The sequence below is a fragment of the Chaetura pelagica genome, unplaced genomic scaffold (assembly GCF_000747805.2).
Source record: "Chaetura pelagica isolate M959 unplaced genomic scaffold, ChaPel_1.0 scaffold471, whole genome shotgun sequence".
Classification (NCBI taxonomy): Eukaryota; Metazoa; Chordata; class Aves; order Apodiformes; family Apodidae; genus Chaetura; species Chaetura pelagica.
The window spans coordinates 968,611-989,157 of NW_009952430.1; the positions used below are offsets into that span (position 1 = coordinate 968,611).

At 44.3% G+C, this 20,547-nt stretch overlaps 1 protein-coding gene across 3 annotated transcripts in view; it reads right to left on the bottom strand.

The window, feature by feature from the left end:
• MYH10 (myosin, heavy chain 10, non-muscle) overlaps positions 1–20,547 on the bottom strand; it is a 101,367-nt gene that overhangs the window by 2,657 nt on the left and 78,163 nt on the right. For all 3 annotated transcript variants that reach the window (XM_010008237.1, XM_010008236.1, XM_010008235.1), the window contains 19 exons: positions 20,275–20,383; positions 20,062–20,193; positions 18,556–18,762; positions 17,599–17,736; positions 16,564–16,687; positions 14,167–14,338; positions 12,779–12,991; positions 12,535–12,679; positions 10,941–11,147; positions 9,818–9,922; positions 8,642–8,794; positions 8,063–8,311; positions 7,303–7,515; positions 6,615–6,827; positions 5,541–5,702; positions 3,337–3,465; positions 2,019–2,107; positions 1,654–1,777; positions 1,343–1,551 (listed from right to left, as the gene is read on the bottom strand). In XM_010008237.1, the coding sequence (XP_010006539.1) occupies positions 1,343–1,551; positions 1,654–1,777; positions 2,019–2,107; positions 3,337–3,465; positions 5,541–5,702; positions 6,615–6,827; positions 7,303–7,515; positions 8,063–8,311; positions 8,642–8,794; positions 9,818–9,922; positions 10,941–11,147; positions 12,535–12,679; positions 12,779–12,991; positions 14,167–14,338; positions 16,564–16,687; positions 17,599–17,736; positions 18,556–18,762; positions 20,062–20,193; positions 20,275–20,383 (3,093 nt within the window). The remainder of the gene's footprint in view (positions 1–1,342; positions 1,552–1,653; positions 1,778–2,018; positions 2,108–3,336; positions 3,466–5,540; positions 5,703–6,614; positions 6,828–7,302; positions 7,516–8,062; positions 8,312–8,641; positions 8,795–9,817; positions 9,923–10,940; positions 11,148–12,534; positions 12,680–12,778; positions 12,992–14,166; positions 14,339–16,563; positions 16,688–17,598; positions 17,737–18,555; positions 18,763–20,061; positions 20,194–20,274; positions 20,384–20,547) is intronic.

A 20,547-nucleotide genomic window follows, 5' to 3' on the forward strand; every position in this document is an offset into this window, starting at 1 on the left:
ATTTACCCTGGTACTTGAAGGTTGGGAACACAAGATCTGTCCTTTCTGAAAGGCTCTGGCCTCACAGGATCATCATGGTTGGAAAGGACCTCTGGGATCACTGAGTCAAACAACTCACAAAACAAAACAAACCCCAGACTAACAACAAACACCCACGTAAAACCCCACAACCTGGGCCACTAGAGCATGTCCTGAAGTGCCACATCTACACATTTCTTGAATTCATCCAAGGATGGTGACTCCACCACCTCCCTGAGCAGCCTGTTCCAGTGCCTGACCACTCCTTCCCTGTAGAAATTCTTCCTAATATCCAGTTTAACCCTCCCCTGGCCCAACTTCAGGCCATTTCCTCTGGTCCTGTCCTTATTTATTTGGGAGAAGAGGCCAACACTCCCCACCCCTACAACCTCCTTTCAGGTACTTGTAGAGGACAATGATGTTTCCCTTCATCCTCCTTTTCTCCAAACTAAACATCCTCAGTCACCTCAGCTGCTCCTTGTATCACTTGCTGTCTAGACCCTTCCCCAACTTGGTGGCTCTTCTCTGTACACACTCCAGCACCTCCAAGTGTAACTGATACTTGATTCCTCTGAACACACCTGCCACCACCACCAGAACTGACTCAGCTTCAGCAGCTGGTGGCTGGGATGCAGCTCTGAAGCATGAAGCTCTGAACCACGAAGCCTTCACACTGGAGCAGTGTGAGTGTGGCCTGCAGGCTGGGAAGAGGTGTAAGAGGGTGCTTCTTCACAATAAGACTGGACAGAGCAGCTTTCAAGTTCTTGCTAACTGGTCACACAGTCCTCCCATGGAGCCAAAAGCACAAGGAGAAGGGAGATGCTGGTAAGACAGCCCATCTTCAGCTTCTGGGAGGAACTAGCTAAAAAAGAATTATTTGGAGGACCAAGATGGCAGTAACAGACAGAAGAGCTCATGGCAGAAAGACTTCTGCAGAGCACAGGAGTCACTGCAACTAACTTAAGCTGTCACACTAAACTGTTCAACTTGCTTCCTCTAACCAAAGAGAGCAGGTGTCCCAAGGGGATGTCTCATCTTGTCTCAAGAAACTTCTGCAGCATCTTGTGGTTCCTTCAACTACCAGTCAACATACTCACCTGGCTAACTGCAAGAGTAATGAGTAAATAGATGCTGAAATTTTTAACCCCTGGTACTTTTCAACTGCCTTGCTAAAGTGTCCCCCTCAACAGCAATTTTTGGATAATAAACCCACCAGGCTGTGAGGAAAGCTCACATCTCAGCCCCCCCGAGAGCTGTGCACGGGGGTTTCAGACACTCAACTGACAGAGCAAACACAGGCAAACAAATTATTTGTTTTCCTTACTTGGCTTCCTGCTCAAGCTGTTCTTCTAGCTGCACAATCTTGGCTTCTAGAGTAGATATTGTTGCCTTGAACTTGGACTTCACAGACCCCTCCAGCTCCTGCAGCTTGGCTTTCAGCTCCTTGTTCTGCCTCTCCAGCTGCTGCCGTGCATTCTCGCTCTTCTGGGCAGCGCTTCGCTCCCCCGCCAGCTCCGAGTTCAGCGTGTCCACCTGCCAGGAGGAGAGCAGGGGATCACCTGGTGCTGTTCAGAGCCTCCACTTGGCTGCACACTGAAGCACCAGCTGCCCCTGCAGCACGGCCAGAGGGGTCACCTGCAGCGTGGTCTTCCGGAACCGCTCGTTGAGGAGCTCCATGTTGCTCTGCTCCTCCTCCAGCTCCTCCTCCAGCTGCGCGATCCGAGCCTCCAGCCGGCGCTTCTCGTCCAGCAGAGCTGACCTAGAAAGGGAGTATCTGGGTCAAGACACGGTCAGATCTCATGCAAAGCTACTGGCCAGTTTACTTCTGATACTTCAGGCACTGCAAATTGCCACGAGAAGCTACTGCGTCTGCACTTCTCTCCATAACCACCAAGGAATTTCTACCATGAAGACAGGTCAGTACAGAGTTGTCAAGCAGAACCACAGCTCCTGGTGCCTGAAGGTCTCCAGAAGCACAATGAATACATTTGGTGACTCACTTTCCTGAAGCACTGTTTGCAATCTCATCAGCCAACTCATCCCTTTCTTGCTCAGCATGACGACGGGCTCTTTCCGAGGCAGCAAACTCCTGGGAAGGTTTGGGAAAAGATCCATTTCAGCATTAGGAATCTGAAAACTTCTGCAATCACTTTAGCCTTCCAGTAACTTCAGGGAGATGCTGTGAAGTGTGATATCCCTGAGGTCTTTTAGTGGAGAAGCAGAAGCAACTGCTGTAGAAGCTAGCAGGACACATCATCCTGAGATTTACCCCCCTGAGCTGCCCTGTGACTCCATGGGTTTATTCGTCCCTGTCCCTCAAGTGTTCTTGGCACAGTTAAGGAAAAAATAAATCTGTGAGCATCAGTGACATTCAAGCTCTAAACAGCAGGAGAAAACCATCCTGTCACCTGCTCTAATAAGCACATTCAGTGTAAAGTGGGCTCTAAATTAGGCCAAGGTTTTGGGTTCTTACAGAGTGCACAGTAAAAATGCAAGCTAAGTATAGAAAATAAAAGCTTGAGCAGAAGAGCAGAAACAGCTCTGCACCTTGTGTCATGGAAGGGTTTCAGTGGCAGAAACACCCAAGCACTTCCTGGGAGGGACAACTGAATGCACTGCAAGTGCAAGAGAAGTCTGAAGTCCACAAAAGAATGACACAGAGAAGATCTACTAAGTCCTGTGTTCTCTGTAAAGGCTCAAACAGCAAGTGTAGTGAAATCTTTGATTGCTTCACACTGTGATCTGCAGCTAACATGGGTCAAAAAAAGAGGCAGCTTCTCACACAAGGCAATTCTGCTGATGCTTGACCTTGTGGTAAGCCAAGGACATGATGGGAGATAAGTGAGAGGCAGCAGGACTTGGAGCTCTAACATCAGTTGCCAACAAAGAGGAAACGTGCCCGGAAGAGACAGGGATGAGGACCCAAGAGGGCAGTGACCACCCTACACAGGCTTCACTGATCCAACTAAGGTACTGGAGAGACTGTGGGGTTTTGACATACTTTCATAACCCATTTTGGTACTGACACTGTGCACTGCACCTTTCAGAGACTCTCAAACCACTCTGCAAATGTCAGTGAGGCCTCAAGTATGGAAGCTTTCCTCCTACCCAGGCAGACAGATGAAGTCCAGAGTGCTAGAACAACTCCCACAAAGCTGCAAGAAGTTCACTAATGACCTGGGGCAGGGGGGAAGAGAAAGTTCTCCTGGCTCTCATTTTTCTGTTCAACTCACTAGATTGCTTTTTGCTTTTTTTTCTTTTACCCTCTGATATTCTTACTCTAACAAGAAATGCAAATTTCTTGGATTTCAGTCTCACCTCTTGGAGCTGGAGTATTTCTGCTTCCAGACCTTTCAGCTTCTTTTCACTCTCTTTGGACTGGGCAAAGATCTCATCTCTGGAGGCACGGGCTTCTTCCAACTCCCTCTGATAGTCTTTCATCTGAGCCTGCAGTTGGAAAGCAGAGGAAAGAAAATGCCATGTTGCATTAGGACAAGAATTATTAGCAGCCCTGAAGCATTTTGGCCCTTAAGAGGTAAAACCTTCATCCCAAAGTGGCTTCATTCTACCTAAATGCACTTTAAGTTCTTAATTTCATAGCAAAACTTCATTTTCTCATCTTTCCATCACTCAATTTGTCAGAAATAGCACATTATAAAGCTCAACCTCATTTATCTGGTTTATTTCTTGTAGGATAAAACTCTAATAAAGAGCTGCTCAATTACATTTATCATGAAACTGATGGAGATGGAAAGCTCTTGGAATGCCTTGTAAAAAATTTACTTCAATTGACTAAGAAACCCAAAAATGAATACAAGGTAAGAAGCTATTCTCAGAGCAGAAGTAACACAATGCACCATTTTGCAAACCTAGAGGAACACCTTTATGCTTCCCTTAAGAAATGCTTAACTAAGAAACTAATCTGCAGAAGTTCAGCCCTGAGGAGAAGGACTAGGTGGTCCTGGGTGATGAGAAGCTCACCATGAGCCAGCACCACACACTGGAGCCCAGAAACCAACTGTGTTCTGGGCTGTGTCACAAGCAGTGTGACCAGCAGGGCCACAGAGGGGATCCATCCCCCTCTGCTCTGCTCTGGTGAGACCCCCCTGAAGGGCTGGGGTCAGCTCTGGGGTCCCCAGCACAAGAAGGACATGGAGTTCCTGCAGAGAGTCCAGAGGAGGCCATGGGCTGGAGCAGCTCTGCTCTGGAGCCAGGCTGGGAGAGTTGGGGTGTTCAGCCTGGAGAAGAGAAGGCTCCAGGGAGACCTTAGAGCAGCTTCCAGTGCCTGAAGGGACTCCAGGAAAGCTGGGGAGGGAGCTGGGACAAGGGCAGGGAGGGAGAGGACAAGGGATAATGACTTTAATCTGGAAGAGGGGAGATTTAGGTGAGATCTTAGGAAGAAATTATTTGCTGTGAAGGTGGTGAAACCCTGGCCCAGGTTGCCCAGGGAAGCTGTGGCTGCCCCATCCCTGGCAGTGTTGAAGGGCAGGTTGGATGGGGCTTGGAGCAGCCTGGGCTGGTGGGAGGTGTCCCTGCCCATGCAGGGGGTTAGAACCTGATGATCCTTAAGGTCCCCCCAACCCAAACCAGTCTGTGATTCTATAGTAAGTTTGAATTGAGATGCTAAAAGAGGAAGAAAGTTGGAGAACCTGCATTTAAGTTGTGCCTGCATCTGCAGAACACACCAGTCATGAGAGCACTGATTTCAGGTGGTTGTGTGAAAGGACACAGATCAGGTTTGCACTCTACCTGTCCTGTCCACTTGGACTAAACCAGCAGGGTACTGCTGAGCACCAGCATTTCTTGCTTTAACCCATATTCCCTCTTCATCCAGGGCTCAGTTCCAGAACTGCCCTTGTTCAGCTGAAGCAGGATTTGCAATAGTCTTGCCAAAAAATCAAGTGAATAGGCAATTTGATTTGCCATATGCTTTACATGGTCTTGCCATGAAATTTTTTGGCAAAACTGAACTCTACCAGATCTCATATATTTTTCTGGGAATGGAAAAGAAATCCTTGACACAAGGACTGTTTGTTTTTTTTTCTTGCCAAACTAAAAAGAATAAGCACCTTGAAGCTTTTTCAAAGCAACTAAAATTTACTCCTCCTTTTTCTCTGGAGTATTTTTTGGCTTGTAACATCTTAAAAAGCCCAGCAGCTGGAGGAAGCAGCAATCAGCAGGAGCTGAGCTAGAATCAGTAAGTTCAGTGATACAAAACACCACGAATTTTAAAATGCAGGCTAGAGGGCAATGCTCAGGAAATCCTTATGCAAAGTGTTGAAATAAAGAAAAGGTGACTAGTGAGTAGAAGTACAGGGGGGACAATCATAACTCCCTGGTGACAAAAGGCTGAGAGGAGTGTGGAGCAGGTGGGGAGCTCAGAGCAGATACACTGGCACATGGCAGCACAGCTGAGCCTGGGCCTCCTTCTGCCTTCAAGCTACAAATGTCTGTAATGAAAAGCAACACCCTTGACAGACTCACCAGGAGAGAAAGCAGCTCACTTGATTAGCTGTGCCTACCTGGAGCTTCCGTAGCTGCTTGATTGCTTCATCTCGAGCCTTGTTTGCAGCTTCTATTTGACCTTCCAGGTCCTTCAGATCCATCTCCATTTTCTTCTTGGCTGCCACAGCCAGAGCCCTCTGCTTGCGTTCGTCCTCCAGCTCAGCCTCCAGCTCTCGCACCTGGGAAGTCAAGGTGTTGGGCAGGCTCAGTGCCAGGGATGGAAGGGAAGGCTTCAGGGAGACCTCACAGCAGCTTTCCAGTACCTGAAGGGGCTCCAGGAAAGCTGGGGAGGGACTTTTGACAAGGGATGGGAGTGAGAGGACAAGGGGGAATGGTTGAAAACTGGAGGAGGGGAATGAGGAGGGAATTCTGGAGTGTGAGGGTGGTGAGAGCCTGTCCCAGGCTGCCCAGGGAAGCTGTGGCTGCCCCATCCCTGGCAGTGTTGAAGGGTAGGTTGGATGGGGCTTGGAGCAGCCTGGGCTGGTGGGAGGTGTCCCTGTCCATGCAGGAGGTTGGCTCTAGATGACCTTTAAGGTCCTTCCAACCCAAACCCATCTATGATTCCATGGAGCAAATTCCAAATCCTAAAACAATGGTTGGTGACTCCCAAAGGCCTCTGCAGCACAGGGTTAAAATGACTCCATTGGAGAAGCCTACAGAATGTAAGCTCCATGGGAAGACACTGCAGATGGCAAAACCAAATCCACAGATTAGAAGCAGAGATCTTTGAGCTGACAAAAAGGAAAACCAGGACAGTAACTCAGCATCTGAAGCATTTCCATTTCATCTGTTTAGCTCCTTCATGACCAGCTTTATCAGTGATTCAGGCATCACTTTAGGGCAGATGTCACTAATCCTGCCTGAACCACTAAGACCACCAGTAGCAGACTGACACCAACAGTTGTCAGTGGCCAATCCTCAACAAGATTTATTCTACTCTTTGAAAATATCAGTGCTTGGGATTTCTACAGGAAGGGATCTTTAAGCAGAGAGTGGTATTTTTCTGGTAGGAAGTTATCAGTGAAGCCACAGAGCTTTGGCAAAAGATCCTCAGCCCCTTCCCACCATGAAGTACAGTAAAATAGACATACTTGTTTAACCAGCATCCTCTTTTTCTCTTCATTCTGTTCATCTCTGGCTTGCAGATCTCTCTCAAACTGGGCTTTCATAGCTTGCATGTTCACCTCCAAGCGAAGCTTAGCATCTTCTGTGGCCTGCAGTTCATCCTCCAGTTCCTCAAGCTGAGTCCTCATCTCTTCAACCTGTTGCTCTAAAGTTCTCTTTGACTTCTCCAGTTCATGGACCTAAGCCACAGACATTAATCAGTCCCCCTCCTTCAGGTATCTCAACATCAGCAGTTAACAACAAAACAAGACATTATATGAACCCAGTAAAATAAGACATTTTATGAACTCAGAACACTATGTCTGTTATGCTCTGAATTGGACATTGAATCAGAACAGTAGCATCTCTTAAAGCATCTCTTAAAGCATCTCTTAAAAGGAGGAGCAAGAGAAGCTCTTAAATCTAGCACAGGTGCCCTAAGTCATTTGGCCAGCAACTCCTGCTCTCCATGTCCTCACCTCCTTTGAAGAGGCCTGATGTAAATAAAGACCACCCCCTTCCCTTATTCTAAACATCAGTTTCTCCAGAATTTTGGGTTATAAATCAGCTTCAGAAACTTCTATTTTTGTGTCAATATACTTATGCAGCCAGGGAGTTTCCCTGTGCCATTCCCTCTGCAATATTTAAAAGAACAGGGTGTGGAGACGTACTTACATTTTTACCCACATCATCTTTAGAGCTCATTAAATCTTCCATATCTGCACGCAACTGTTTATTCTGTCTTTCAAACTCTTCCTTAGCTTCCAGGGCTTCTTCCAGAGCCCGAGCCAGGGACAGTGCTTTGGTTTCCTTCTCTCTTGCTTCTGCTTCAGCACGATCTCTCTCCTCTGCATATCTGGCAGAAATGTTCTTCTCTTCTGCCAGCAACTGAACATAAGAAATAATTAACCCATCTCATCAGGTTTATAATCAAGTCCCTCCTGCCTCAGGTGTTTTAGTCAACGAAGTGGTTAATGCTCTAAGTCTAATTGGCCTTCAGAAGCTGTCTAGTCTCTCAGTCTTGATCAAAGTGCTAGCAAGAAAACAGCTACAAGCTGATCTGGGATGAGATGAGGAAAGCAAGCTACTAATCAAGATTAAATACGTTTTATATTGGTTTCATCTTTCAGCCTTCACATCCTTTCTTAGTCTACCTTGAGGCATTACAATACCATTCTTAAGTTTTTGATCCAATATAATTTCCTTTTTGTATAGAAAGAGCTTATTACTTGATCTAACAAGACTCAAAAGTGGCATTTAGCTCACTGGCACTGAGAGACAAGTTACTCTTAACAAAGGCCCAGCTGCTGACAAAAGGTTTATCAATAAGCACAGGGCTCCAGTCAGACCCTTGTCACAAGGCTCATTCCTGCAGTAACAAGATGCCCTCAAAAAAAATCATAGAGAGCAGTGAGGTGACAGGAAACTAGACTACCTGATCAAACTTCTTCTGCTTCTTCTCCAGGTTAGATACAATCTGGCGCTGATGATCTAGATCCACCATCAAGTCATCCAGCTCTTGCTGCAGGCGGTTCTTTGTCTTTTCCAGCTTATCATAAGCTATTGCCTTCTCCTCCAGGCGTTGGCTTAAGGACTCCATGTCCTTCAACAATTTCTTCTTATTTTCCTCCAAGCCTTCAATGGTTCCCAAGTCATCATCTACCTTCTTCTTAGCATCAGCCAGCTGAAATTTAATAACGTCACGTAGTGCATCACAAGAGGGAATGAAAGGCATCAGTTGTGGGATACAAAACCAGAAAGAGATGTTATTTTTAGCTAAAGTTAAAGAAAAATGTGAGCTAGCAGGGTACTAAGTGGGGGAAAGTCCTGCCCATTGCAGTTGGTTGTACTAGTCTTTACTACAACAAAGACAGACCACAGGAAATTATATTCTGAAACCCGGTCAAACATGTATGCCAATTCCAGGTAATTTTTCCAAGGGGTTTGGGACACCAGTTCATCTCACCTGGAATGTACAGGCCTCACACAAGTCCTGTCATCTACAGCAGCTTACCTGGGACTGCAAGGCAAGCATCTGTTTCTCCAAGTTCTTCCTGGCCTCCTCTTCCTCCTCCTGCTGCTCTTGCAGGTTGTTCTTCTCCTCTTCCAGCTGCCTGATCCTACTGCTCAGGTTGAGTTTCTGGCGGGTTTCTTCCTGAAGCAGCTCCTGTGACACAACAGGCACAGCCCAAGTCCAGTGTGGCTCTCAGCATGTTTGCTGTGGCCTTGGGCTACCACCCTCCATTACTCTGCACCAAGTTCCAGGTTTGATTATTTTCCTGACAGCTTTTTTTGTACAAGGACATACTTATGAAGGTGTCTGTAATGTGGGTTTTCAAGAAGGCACTGCTCATTCCTTTTGGGTTCATTTAAACCTTTATAAAGCATATTTCTGATCAGGGAATTCATGCCACTGTCTGTTCTAGAAGTTAAAGGATGATACTTTTCTGTCTTTGAAGGGACAAGCACAGAAGTCACCCTCAAAAATTCTTTTTCTTCTTTCAGACAAGTCCCTGTTTTAAATCACCTGGGAAGAATATATAGCAGCACATCCTGCAATGGCAGAATCCTTCCAAGTTTTGCTGCATTGCTTGAAGATAAAGGTCAGTTTAAAGACAGCTGTAATCTGGCAGTGGAAACTTCTGTCAGAATGGAAACTAATCAAAGGTGTAACCACCAGCCCTCCCTCCCATCCTGCTCCTCACAGACCTCTCCAATTATGATTAACACTATTCAAGTAGTCACTATTAGCATTTCTATACAGGGGGGAAAAAAGAGTATATTTAAGTGATGAATACATGCATAAAGCTGCATTATTTAACCCAAAGACTGACAGTTTTAAGAATGTAAGCTGTCAGTAAAAGACAGCCTATGCCCCTCCTGCCTTTGATACAACTCAAGGATTATATTTACATTCTACCTGGAAGGTTGTTGGGGTTTTTTTAATTAATCTCCCACAAAGACCAAGAAATAAAAGAGAAACTGAAAGGCTACAGTGTATCAAGCAGTGAATCTTAGATAATGAAAAACTGCAGTCATTCTACACTGCAGTTCACTAGACTGCAATAGGAAATAGAGCTTCTACCCAAGGGACTTTCCAACTCATGAATGAAAAATGTATTTTCTGTTCTGCATTTAGCATCTAAATGAGGAACAAAGCTTCCAAGTTCAGGCTTCACTGCATACACACCTGTGTATCCTGGAGCTGGGATTCCAAACTAGCTGCATCCTTGGCAAACTTAATGCCTTTCTTCTCTGCTTCCTCCAAGAGGCTTGAGACATTATCCAGCTCGTTCTGCAAAGCAAACAGTCTAAAGGTAACAGCCTGGAGCTGACTCAGGGCAAAGCCACATCCCACTGGGAGGTGGAACTGTAGAACACAAAACCTCAACAAATCCCAAGACAACAATAGACCCCAGAAAAGAAATGCAACAAGTTAAAAATCCTGAAGTTTAGCAACTTGAAGCTGGGTGTCAGTCTAGAGCTGAAGCACCATAACAGGAGACAGGCATGCTGTTCAGCAGTGTGTCATTCCAACAGCCACATTCATACTTAAATGCTATTTTGCATTACAGGTTTGTGTATTTTACAGGACCATTAATTCAGGGATTATCAGTGTGGCAGCTGGGTTTAAAGCATCACTACAAGAGAAGAGGTGACTGCCAATTGCCAACTCCTGCCACTTCAGGCTGTGCTACTTGTATACACAGTGAGAGACTGCCCAAAAGCTCCTCTCAGGACTGAGTCATTCTCTTTTTGAAGCACTTTAGCTTTATTTGCCTAAGGACTTGTTGCTATGGCTGAAAAGTCAGCCATGCCTGCATTTTGCCCATTTTCTCCATTTCCCAGAAGAACAGGCCTTTACTTGCAATCCCTATCAAGCTCCCAACTTTGAAGCACCAAAGGAAACCTGTGGCCATCACCAACAAATGAGTTCAGCCCAATCTACTCAGTTCCATTCCCAGGCCAAAAACCTGCAGGCCAGCAGCTGTCAGCAGAGCCTCCTGCAGGATTTGGTCTCCAGAATGAGAAGCCAGGTACTCAGAAGCTGGCAGAATTCTCACATAGCTCAATAAGTTCAGCATTCATGTCATGGCTGCCTGGCAATCTCCACCCGAGGCATGTGACCACTTCAAGACCCTCTCAAGGATGAGTGCATGACTGAGATCACCTCCCCCATCAATTACAGACCCAGATCCTGCAGACCTGCTCCATCTCTGAAAGTTGTTTCTCCTTGTCATTTTCCGCATATGGTTAAAGATTTTACTTCCTTATGTATTTTCACCCAGTTCAGGACTCCCATCCAGCCTTACCTGCAGCTTGTTAGCTTTCTCAGCCAGTTCTACCCTCAGTCTCTCTCCTTCTGTGACCTTAGCAGTTAGTTCTTGCACCTGAGCATCAAGCTTCTTCCTCTTATGCTCAGACTCTGCCTTGACCTGCTGCAGCACCTTCACTTCACAGGCTAACTCCTTGTTGTCTGACTCTAGGCCTTGCTTGTTTTTCTCAAGATTTGCTTTGAACTGAGAAAGAAAGACAAAAGGAAAGAAATTCAGCACTTTGTTACATATCAACAGTTTTCTGCTAAAAAAATCCAGTCCAACAAATCAGGTTTTCAAGTTCAAAGACAAGCCAAGTGCTCAGCAAGTTGGAAGGAGGGAGTGTTGAAAATGCTGCAGTGTAACATTCTGTGTCAGCCTAAGTTAATGCTGTTCCATTCTCAGGTGGCACAGGTAACAGTGAGGACCAGAAGACACTTCTATGAATTCAACAAGACCTGGGATGTCAGTGCTGCAGAATGACTGTTGGAGTGCACTGTAAGTAGGAAGGAATGTGCCCAGTAACACTTCAGCACGGCTCATCTCACAGAAATAAAAGGAAAGATATCAACTAAAGCTGCCCTGGATTCAGTAGGCGTTGCAGCCTGGAAGTGCACAACAATAAAGCTTTTTTCACCACTGCCTGACATTTGTCAGAAACCTTTTTTTTAAAGTAATAATTGGCAGAAGGGGTGTTTAAGTGCCATTCTTACTGTATTGCCAGAGCTGACATCATCTTAGCACAGGATCTTTGTTCAGGATTGCAGGGTATTTTTTCCATCTTTTCATGTTCTTATTGAGAATATTTAATGAATAAAGACCAGAAGACATGAATAGGATCTTCAGGTGAATAAACGGTAATTTCCACCAGCTTTAACTACTCATGTGTCACACTTCATGTTTTAAACTAAGGAAACTTGTGAAGTATTCCCTACATAAAAATAACACTACAGTATGTGAACTGCCCACACATACACTTGGGAATGACCAGAAGTATAATTCCACAAAAGAGAGGATTGGAATAATTCTACTTCTGAACAAGACACTCAAGCTGCACTAGGAGGAACCACACTATCCAGGTGTGCCTCCTCTGGTAGTGTGTACCAGAAAACATATGACAGCTCTGCAAATGGGTAAGACACTCCCCAGATACATAGCACAGGAGGTCACAGTATGAGCATGAAGTGTGGCTGGAAGAATTTTTACACTACCTGTACTCACAGTTCATTATTTGTAGCATTTGCTGATATTTACCTGATTTGGAAGCATTCTGCAGCTCACTCAGGCTGAGAACTGCTGCTCACCCAACAAGCACGTGGCTGCTGGAGAATTCCCACAGGTACTACGTGAATTTCTCTCCTAGGTGCAGTTTCCAAGTCTAATGAACACTGTTCAGATAGATGCCCAGACTGTCTAACAGTGGCAGTATGTGCAAACCAGCAGGATCTGTTTGATTCAACTACAACTGATATGCATGCACAGAGGACAACTCAGGCCTGCAGATCTCCAGGGCAAGGGTCACTACACTTATGTTACTGATAAAAAGCCCTGAAGCAGAAGAATATATTTCTGTAATTCATTTTTTTCTCACCCTTTTGGCCTGTTCAAGTTGCTCAGAGAGCTCTTCCAGGGCAGTAGCATGCCTCTGCCTGATTTCCTGGATCTGGGCTTCATGGTTTTTGGTTTCCTCCTCAATTGCTTTCTTCAGTTCAGCCACCTCTTGCTCTCGCTTTGTCCTAGAGGAAGCAGCAGTGGTTATCAAACTCAACGTTTGAGTCCTTGTAAATTTAAAATTAATTTCAATAGTGCCTTCTTACACAGACATAAGATCCTACCTCAGCTCTTGCTGGGCTGCAGTGGTATCCAAGGTATCTTCCAGTTCAGTTTTTAAAGCCTCCAACTCTTCACTTAAATCTCTTTTCTGTTTTTCCGCCTTGTTGCGCGATGCCTTCTCAGATTCAAGATCTTCCTGGAGTTCTGCAATTTGAGCCTGTAACTCTCTTATCACTTTCAGTGCATTGTTTTTCTGAACTGCTTCTTCATCCCCTCTGTTAAACAGAAGCACAACAGTTAATGATATTTCATAGTTTCAGATCTGTTCTCCTAGCAGCCCAGCATTATTGAAATGATGTACACGAATCATGGATTGGTTTGGGTGGGAAGGGGCCTTAGAGATCATCTCATTCTACCCCCTGCATGGGCAGGGACACCTCCCACCAGCCCAGGTTGCTCCAAGCCCCATCCAACCTGCCCTTCAACACTGCCAGGGATGGGGCAGCCACAGCTTCCCTGGGCAACCTGGGCCAGGCTCTCACCACCCTCACAGGAAAGAATCCCTTCCTAACGTCCAACCCAAATCTCCCCTCTCCCAGTTTAAATCCATTACCTCTTGTCCCCTCACTCCCTACCCTCATAAGAAGTCCCTCCCCAGCTTTCCGGGAGCCCCTTCAGGCACTGGAAGGCTGCTGGAAGGTCTCTCCCTGAAGCCTGGCTCAAACCAGGACACCTTCTCTTCTCCAGGCTGAATATATGATATGATAAGATGATAATTCAACTTTCCCACTAGAATAAAATAGACCTTTAAAACTTCACAGACAGGCAACCATGACTGCCCAGTTACTCTCAAGAAGCAGCACAGTGCCCTAGGTACCACAGATGCACTGCTGGAATGATCAAACTTTCAAGTTTACCTTCAAGTACTCCAGTTTTGTGGATCTCAACACCATCCCAAAAATACACCCTGTCTGTAGAATTTTCTCTTCCCACAAAATTATGTATCATTAGCCAAAAAATACAAAAGGTTTAGGTTTAGCTGATATTTACCATGTGGCTGCAAGGCTGCCACACAAATCTTTACTGAGTAAGACATGTAGTGTGAAGTACTCTGACCATTAAGAAGGCTCTCTTAGATTTACATGGATTTTTCCCCTCTTGAGGCTGAACTCTGGGAAACTTAAAGAAAAATATTCCAGAGCCCAAATGCTATTATACCCTGGTGAAACATTGTTCTTATCAGCAAGGATACAGACAAAACACTGAAGCCCTTTTTTGCCACATCTACACACAGCCCCCAGGTGTCCAGAGATGTTCCAGTACAAAAGTGAACTGGCTACTGTTTTATCATTCCCAGTTCTAAATGGTAACTTCACAGTCAGCTGAAATTTGGTCTGGGAAAGCAGGTTTCTACCCACTTTTACAGCCCTAAGCCCCACCATGCTCTGACCTAGCAAGAGCAGCCTGCAGTTCCTCCTCTTTCTTGGCCAGCTGGATCTTCAGTTCTTCAATCTGGGCTTGCAGCTCAGCTATTTGGTCCTGTAGGTCTGTTGTTTCACCATCAAGTTTTCTTTTAGCTTTTTCTAATTCTTGTCGGGTCTTCTCCTCCTTTTTTAAGCGCTCTAAGGGAGCAAAGAATTATATTTATACACAATTTCTGCCCTTGTCATGCTCAGAAGATTCAGGGGCAGGGCAATGGGGCAGCAAGAAGGGTAGGGAGTGTCATATATGCTGTGTCAATTCTTTCTGCAGTCTGCAGCTGGATGATTTCAGTAGAAATCTGGATGATTTCAGTAGAAAGTTAAGAAAAAGTCAGTAGAAAGTCCAGAAAGTCAATGACTGGAGGAAAAATTTTGGACAACAGAAAATACATAGAATGGGATCTGACAAAAGAGCAGTTTGAGCTGCTAGGCCTGGTGATCACAGACACCAGGATTCAGAAATGAAGAACAAGTGTGACTGGAAAAAATGATGGCTTGCATAGTTTTGAAAGGACTAGGCTAGACTCCAGAAGGTCTAGCTGGAAAAGAGCATAGCTCAAAGAAAACTTGGATTTCTGCAAGTATCTGTGCCACTAACTCCCTTCCCACTGTTATTTAGCAAGACTCTGCAATCCTGATGGTAAGTGATTTGTGCAGCCAAGTTACTCCTGCCCTAAGGTGGTATTTTATGCAAACCACCCAGTTATCAGTGCCACAGCAATGAAATCCATTTAGATGATCTGCCTGTTGGCTGATGAAGACAGTTCCTGGCTGCATTGTTCACGGGGAGCTAATGACCAGGTGTGTAACGTATTTAAGTCAGGGGAAGGTTTTGCTTAGCATATTATTAGTACAGTTCTAGATGCATTAGCATCAATCTAAGTTATTAGACTTGGTCAATTATTGGACTTCATGGGTCCTCAGGATAGAAATTTCTCTCACAATCTTCCTAAGCCTGCTGCTGGATCAGGATATCATCTTCTACAGGAAAGGGAGCCATGCTCAAGGATCACAGAATGGTCATGGGTGGAAAAGACCTCATTTCTTAGTGCCTCTCAGGGCTACTTGGGATTTCTCAGACTATTTAAAGTAACACTGTTTTTTCTTAAACAGTTCCACACTGGGAAAAAAAAACAACCATAATAGCATTTTTCCCTGGTTTTAGATCCTATTTCTCATGAGCAACAGTTAGGACAGTGTCATAAGACCTGACTTTGTAACTGAGAAAGCTCAGAGTAAACAGAACCATTTGGTTTTTTCAAGTTTCAGTGCCCTAGCAGTGCCAAGACCCTAGCAGGGAGACCTTCATGGATTCTTACATCATCTCAAAGAGCAAATTTCATTTTACTGTGCTTTTCTAGCCAAGAAATGGCATGTCTGATGTTTAAGCTTTAATTTCCAAGGTCATCAGTCTCTGAACAGTACCATAACCAAACACATCTGTCAAATCTCTCCAGAACCACTAGGCCTGATTTAAGCACACAACTACTCAAGCATTATTTTCCAGTGAGTAAAGCCCATATATGCCCATCTTAAGGTCTCTGAATTTGATTTTTGAAAGAAACAGGACATCCATCACCTGTTATCACTGTGAGTTCAATACTTTCCTGTGCAGATTAAACTTTGGTATTCTTCCATAAGCACATCATTATTAAAATATGCAGCAAGACAGGCCACAATACAGTAAGTGGAAAAACTATTTCCAAATTAGGGCACAGAAAGCAACTTTGCTTTATATTTTGCAACTTTGACTTGGCAGTTTATTCAGTGTTGCACAATAGCTATTCACAGCCATAAGTAATTTTTAAAAAAGCACCATAAAAATCAAGAAAGGTTACTTATAGGGCTACTTTACCCTCTGGCAACACAGGCAGAACAATCAGAAATGGCCAAAGAAACTGAACCATTTTAGATAAACAAAGCATTAAGGAAAGGAAAACAATTCAGATTTGCTTATTCAAAAAATATTAGAAGCCAAATGAATGCCTAGTAACATTCTTTCAGAAATATGCTGTTCTAATGTGTTATTAAAGTGTAGCAGCTTCCCAAGAGGCAGATGTTTTACCTTGTTCCTAAGGGATGGATGCAACAACATGAATTTCTGAGTGTCTATAAATGAAATGGAGTCTCAAAAATGAAAAACTAACAAGTTAAACACGAGACAGACTGAGCAGCCAAATGCACTAAGTCTTCCAAGCAAAACAAACTGCTTTCAAGATTTAGATAAAAATAACAGCTATCAAGGTATCAACATACAAGGTTAGACCAGAAGACTGGACCAGACTCTGCATCCACTGCAAAAAGTGATCCAGTCCTTTCTAGCATGATGTCCAAGCTGTTAACAGACAAGTGTAGTAAGAACAAACCTTCCAAATCAGTGATCATCATTTCCTGCTTGTTTTTGAGTTTGGCCAAATTTTTGGCCTTCTCTTCCTCTTCAGCCAGCTGAGAAGTACATTCAGCAATTCGATCCTCCATCAGCTTCTTTTCCTAGTTAGGAGAAAGAGGAGAAATAATAACTTCTGAAATACAATTTGAACAGTCTCTAAGCAGCACAAATAACTGAGTACACAAAATCCACACAGGTCTCACACAGCATATATAATTTTGTTTCAAGTGACTGATCTATGAAGACAGGCTGAGGGAGTTGGGGTTGTTCAGGCTGGAGAAAGGAAGGCTCCAGGGAGACCTTAGAGCACCTTCCAGTGCCTGAAGGGGCTACAGGAAAGCTGGAGAGGGACTTGGGACAAGGAGTAATGGATTAAAACTGGAAAAGGGGAGATTTAGGTTAGACATTAGGACGGAATTCTTCAGTGTGAGACCCTGGCCCAGGTTGCCCAGGGAAGCTGTGGCTGCCCCATCCCTGGCAGTGTTGAAGGGCAGGTTGGATGGGGCTTGAAGCAACTTGGTCTGGTGGGAGGTGTCCCTGCACATACAGGAGAGGTCTATATGATCTTTAAGGCCCCTTCCAACCCAAACCATTCCATGATTCTATCTGTCAATATGAAGGATTAATGGGGATGGTACAGCAACAGGAACATCTGTTTTTCAGGAAAGATTTAGAATTTGACACACAGGAGGCCTGGTTTTAAGACAGTGTTTGCTGTACCCTGTTGGAAATTATTTGCAAAGAACAACAGCAGCCATGATAAACACTGCTTCCAGGTCTTAGATTTGAAAACTGGAAAGAATGAAATTGGAAAGAATGCATGGCAAATGCCTCCCTTTTAAAAGTCAATTTAAAGAAGCTTCAAGTGTCTCAGCCTCAACCTGTCCCAACCCCACAAGTCTTCAAGCACAAACTCTACAGATACTAAGAGCACTCTCAAACATTTTGAGAGCTCTCACCTGCCACTGCTGTTACTTATATGCAGAATCTCCACCATGCACACTGGTCTCACCTTCAAAAATTTGGAATTTTGGTCCTCCAACAGTAGGATCTCTTCTTCCATCTTCTTGATCTTAGCTTCAGCTGTCACTTTTTCTAGCTGCAACTTCTGTCGAGCTCCCTCCTCCTCATCAAGCTGTTCCTCCAGGTCCTGGAAAGAAAGGCAATTGCATGTGTGCAGTTTCCAGATTACCCATGTGTTAATGATTATTTTTTTAATTGGTGAAAAAAAGCATTCTTTTCAAAAGTCACCACCTGCCCTAACTAGCACTAAAAATGCGTTCACTTTTTGTTAGGTTCATTTTATCAATGATCTGGTAATGATATTAAGGGCCATGTGATAGACATGGAATTTTTTATACTCTTATTTCAGCTTTGGCTGAAATGTGCTGTCTAGGAAAGATATGCTCACTTCAGAGTTTTTCACCTTCTTAATTCTAAACATAAAAATAAAATCATCTACTCTATAACAACCAAATCAGATCTCTTGATTTCAGTATGAATTTAGATTTCAGTATTACAGGTGAAACAGTTCAGATATTGGCACAAATATCTAGATACAACTAGAAAAGTAATCATGTATTCTTGGTTTGAAGTAGGATTCTCAGACATTAATGGACACTTATTAAAAGGCATCAAGAGCTCTTTTTCTTCAGTCAAAAAGTATGATAAGTGACATCATCCCACCAGTCTCTGTTTCTATGAGAAAGCAGATAAGCCCCATGCAGTCATTCCTCGTTGCTCTCTCTATCTACACTAGAGCTACCAACAGGGCCTTCTGACCTTTTTGGTTTTTGTTTCCTCACCCTCACATGCCTGGAGATCACAGGAAAAGAGAAAAAAACATATTGATTTTATTCTACACGTGGTGCTAAGGAGCTCCATTCCTCCACGCCACTGAGATGCTGGATTCCCATCCTCAGCTGTCCTGGGTGCACACTTTTCCCTATACAGTTATCAAGAGACCTACCTGAATATGACCCTGCATTTTCTTTTTCTCGTTCTGCAATATTTGGTTTCTTTCCTCTTCCTCCTCAACCCTGGATTCCAAATCATGGAGAATTTCTTCCAGCTCTTGTTTTTTGGCAGCCAAGCGAGCCCTCATCTCCTCAGCTTCTGCAAAGAGCTCTGTCTCAGCCTGTAGCTGCTCTGCAAGAATGTTCTTTTCTTCTAGAAGCTGCAAATGTAGACAAAAGGTAAGTAAAGTTTCAAAGTTTCTCATGAGAGATGATACCTATGACAACTACAAAATTACTTAAAGGCCAAGTTCTGCTCCAGCTCTTGGTTCCCAGGTCTGTATCCAAACCCAAAGGCAGAGGGTTTTACCAGCAGTCCAAGAGACACCAGCAATATTCACTCACTTGTGCCCCCAGTTTAAGGAACAGATCCCACTGTGACTGACCAGTGTTCCCTGTTCTATCAGCAACAAAAAGTGCCTGTCTCCTGCACAGTGGCAGAGCAGTGCCACAAGCAGCTGGGCTGAAGCTGGCACTTGGAGTCACTGGAACAGAACTGGAAACACATTACTTCTTGCTGTGTGAACTTGACAACAGACTAGAATAGTCCCACCTGGGAGGGACCTACAACCATCATCTGTTTCCAACCATCACCTCTTCCAACCACTTGATCACTTCAGGGCTGACAAAAAGTTGAAGCACATGAAGGGCATTGTCCAAATGCCTTCTCAACACTGACATGTGTGGGGCAGCAACCACCTCTCCAGGGAGCCTGTTCCTGTGTCTGACCACCCTCTTGGTAAAGAAACATTTCCTAATGTCAAGTTTGAACCTCTCCTGATGCAGCTGAACCATCCTGTGTGTCCTGCTGTGGGATCGCTGGGCTCAACACCTCCCTCTCCACATCCCCCACCTCAGAAAGCTGCAGAGAGCAATGAGCTCTCCCTGCAATCTCCCTTTATCCAAAGCAAGACAAACACAGTGTCCTTAGAGGCTCCTCTCAGGCCAGGCCTTCCAACCCTTCCATCAACAGGAATTGCTGCTTTGCCATTCTAAATATCCCAGTTCTAGCAAGTCTCAAAATTACCACAGTGATAAATATATGTCTACCTTTACTCACACTGTCAGCTGTTCTTTAAATTGATACCAAAGTTGCTTATCAGCATTAATTTACTTTCGGTTTTGTCCATTAATTATCTTAACTCCTTCCCCAAGTCTTAAACATGACATGGGTACCACAGAAAACATCTCAAAAGGAAAATGACACTGCTACTGAAATTCCCCTGTAAAGTAGGCAAAGTCAAAAAAAAAAAAGGTGTCATTTCATTATCATCATGTTTCTGCATTCCTGGAGAAATAGTTCATGCTCCATCTTCCTCTTCCAGATTTTAGCAGTGTGAAAGGAGCTAACTCTGATCCACAGTGCTATTGCTCACAAGCATCTCCCCAGCATAACTCCCTCACACAGGATACAGTGCCATATACATTTTCCCTATCAAGAGCTGATCTCGGGCACAAACCTGTTGATGTTTCCTTTCCATTTCCTCAAGTTCTGCCTCCACTTTTGTCTGTTTTTCTTTCACCTTCATTAGCTCTTCATCCTTGGCTTGAAGTTCTTCTTCTTGACGAGTGACTTGAAGAAGAGGCTTCACCTGCCAAGATTTGAAATGAACAGGTAAGAATTTGCATTTGCCTATTTACAAAACTCAAAGAAGTAACAGAATAGAATGAACCTTTGTGAAGACTCTCCACCACTGCCAGTGCCTAAGCTTTAAATATGCAGCACAATTCCTCTGCAGGATTTTCAGTGCACTCAGTTGCTGTTGTTTCTTTGCAAAGGCCCTGGAGACAGAAAGAGCAAAACATTCCATGTAAAACACAGCTGAGCATCTGTTCGTGTGTTTAATTTTCAGGTTATCCAACCCTAGAACACTTGCAGACCATAAACAGGCTTATTTCTAAGTTTCAGTGACTACATGGATTTATGAGTATTCATTCCTTATGTG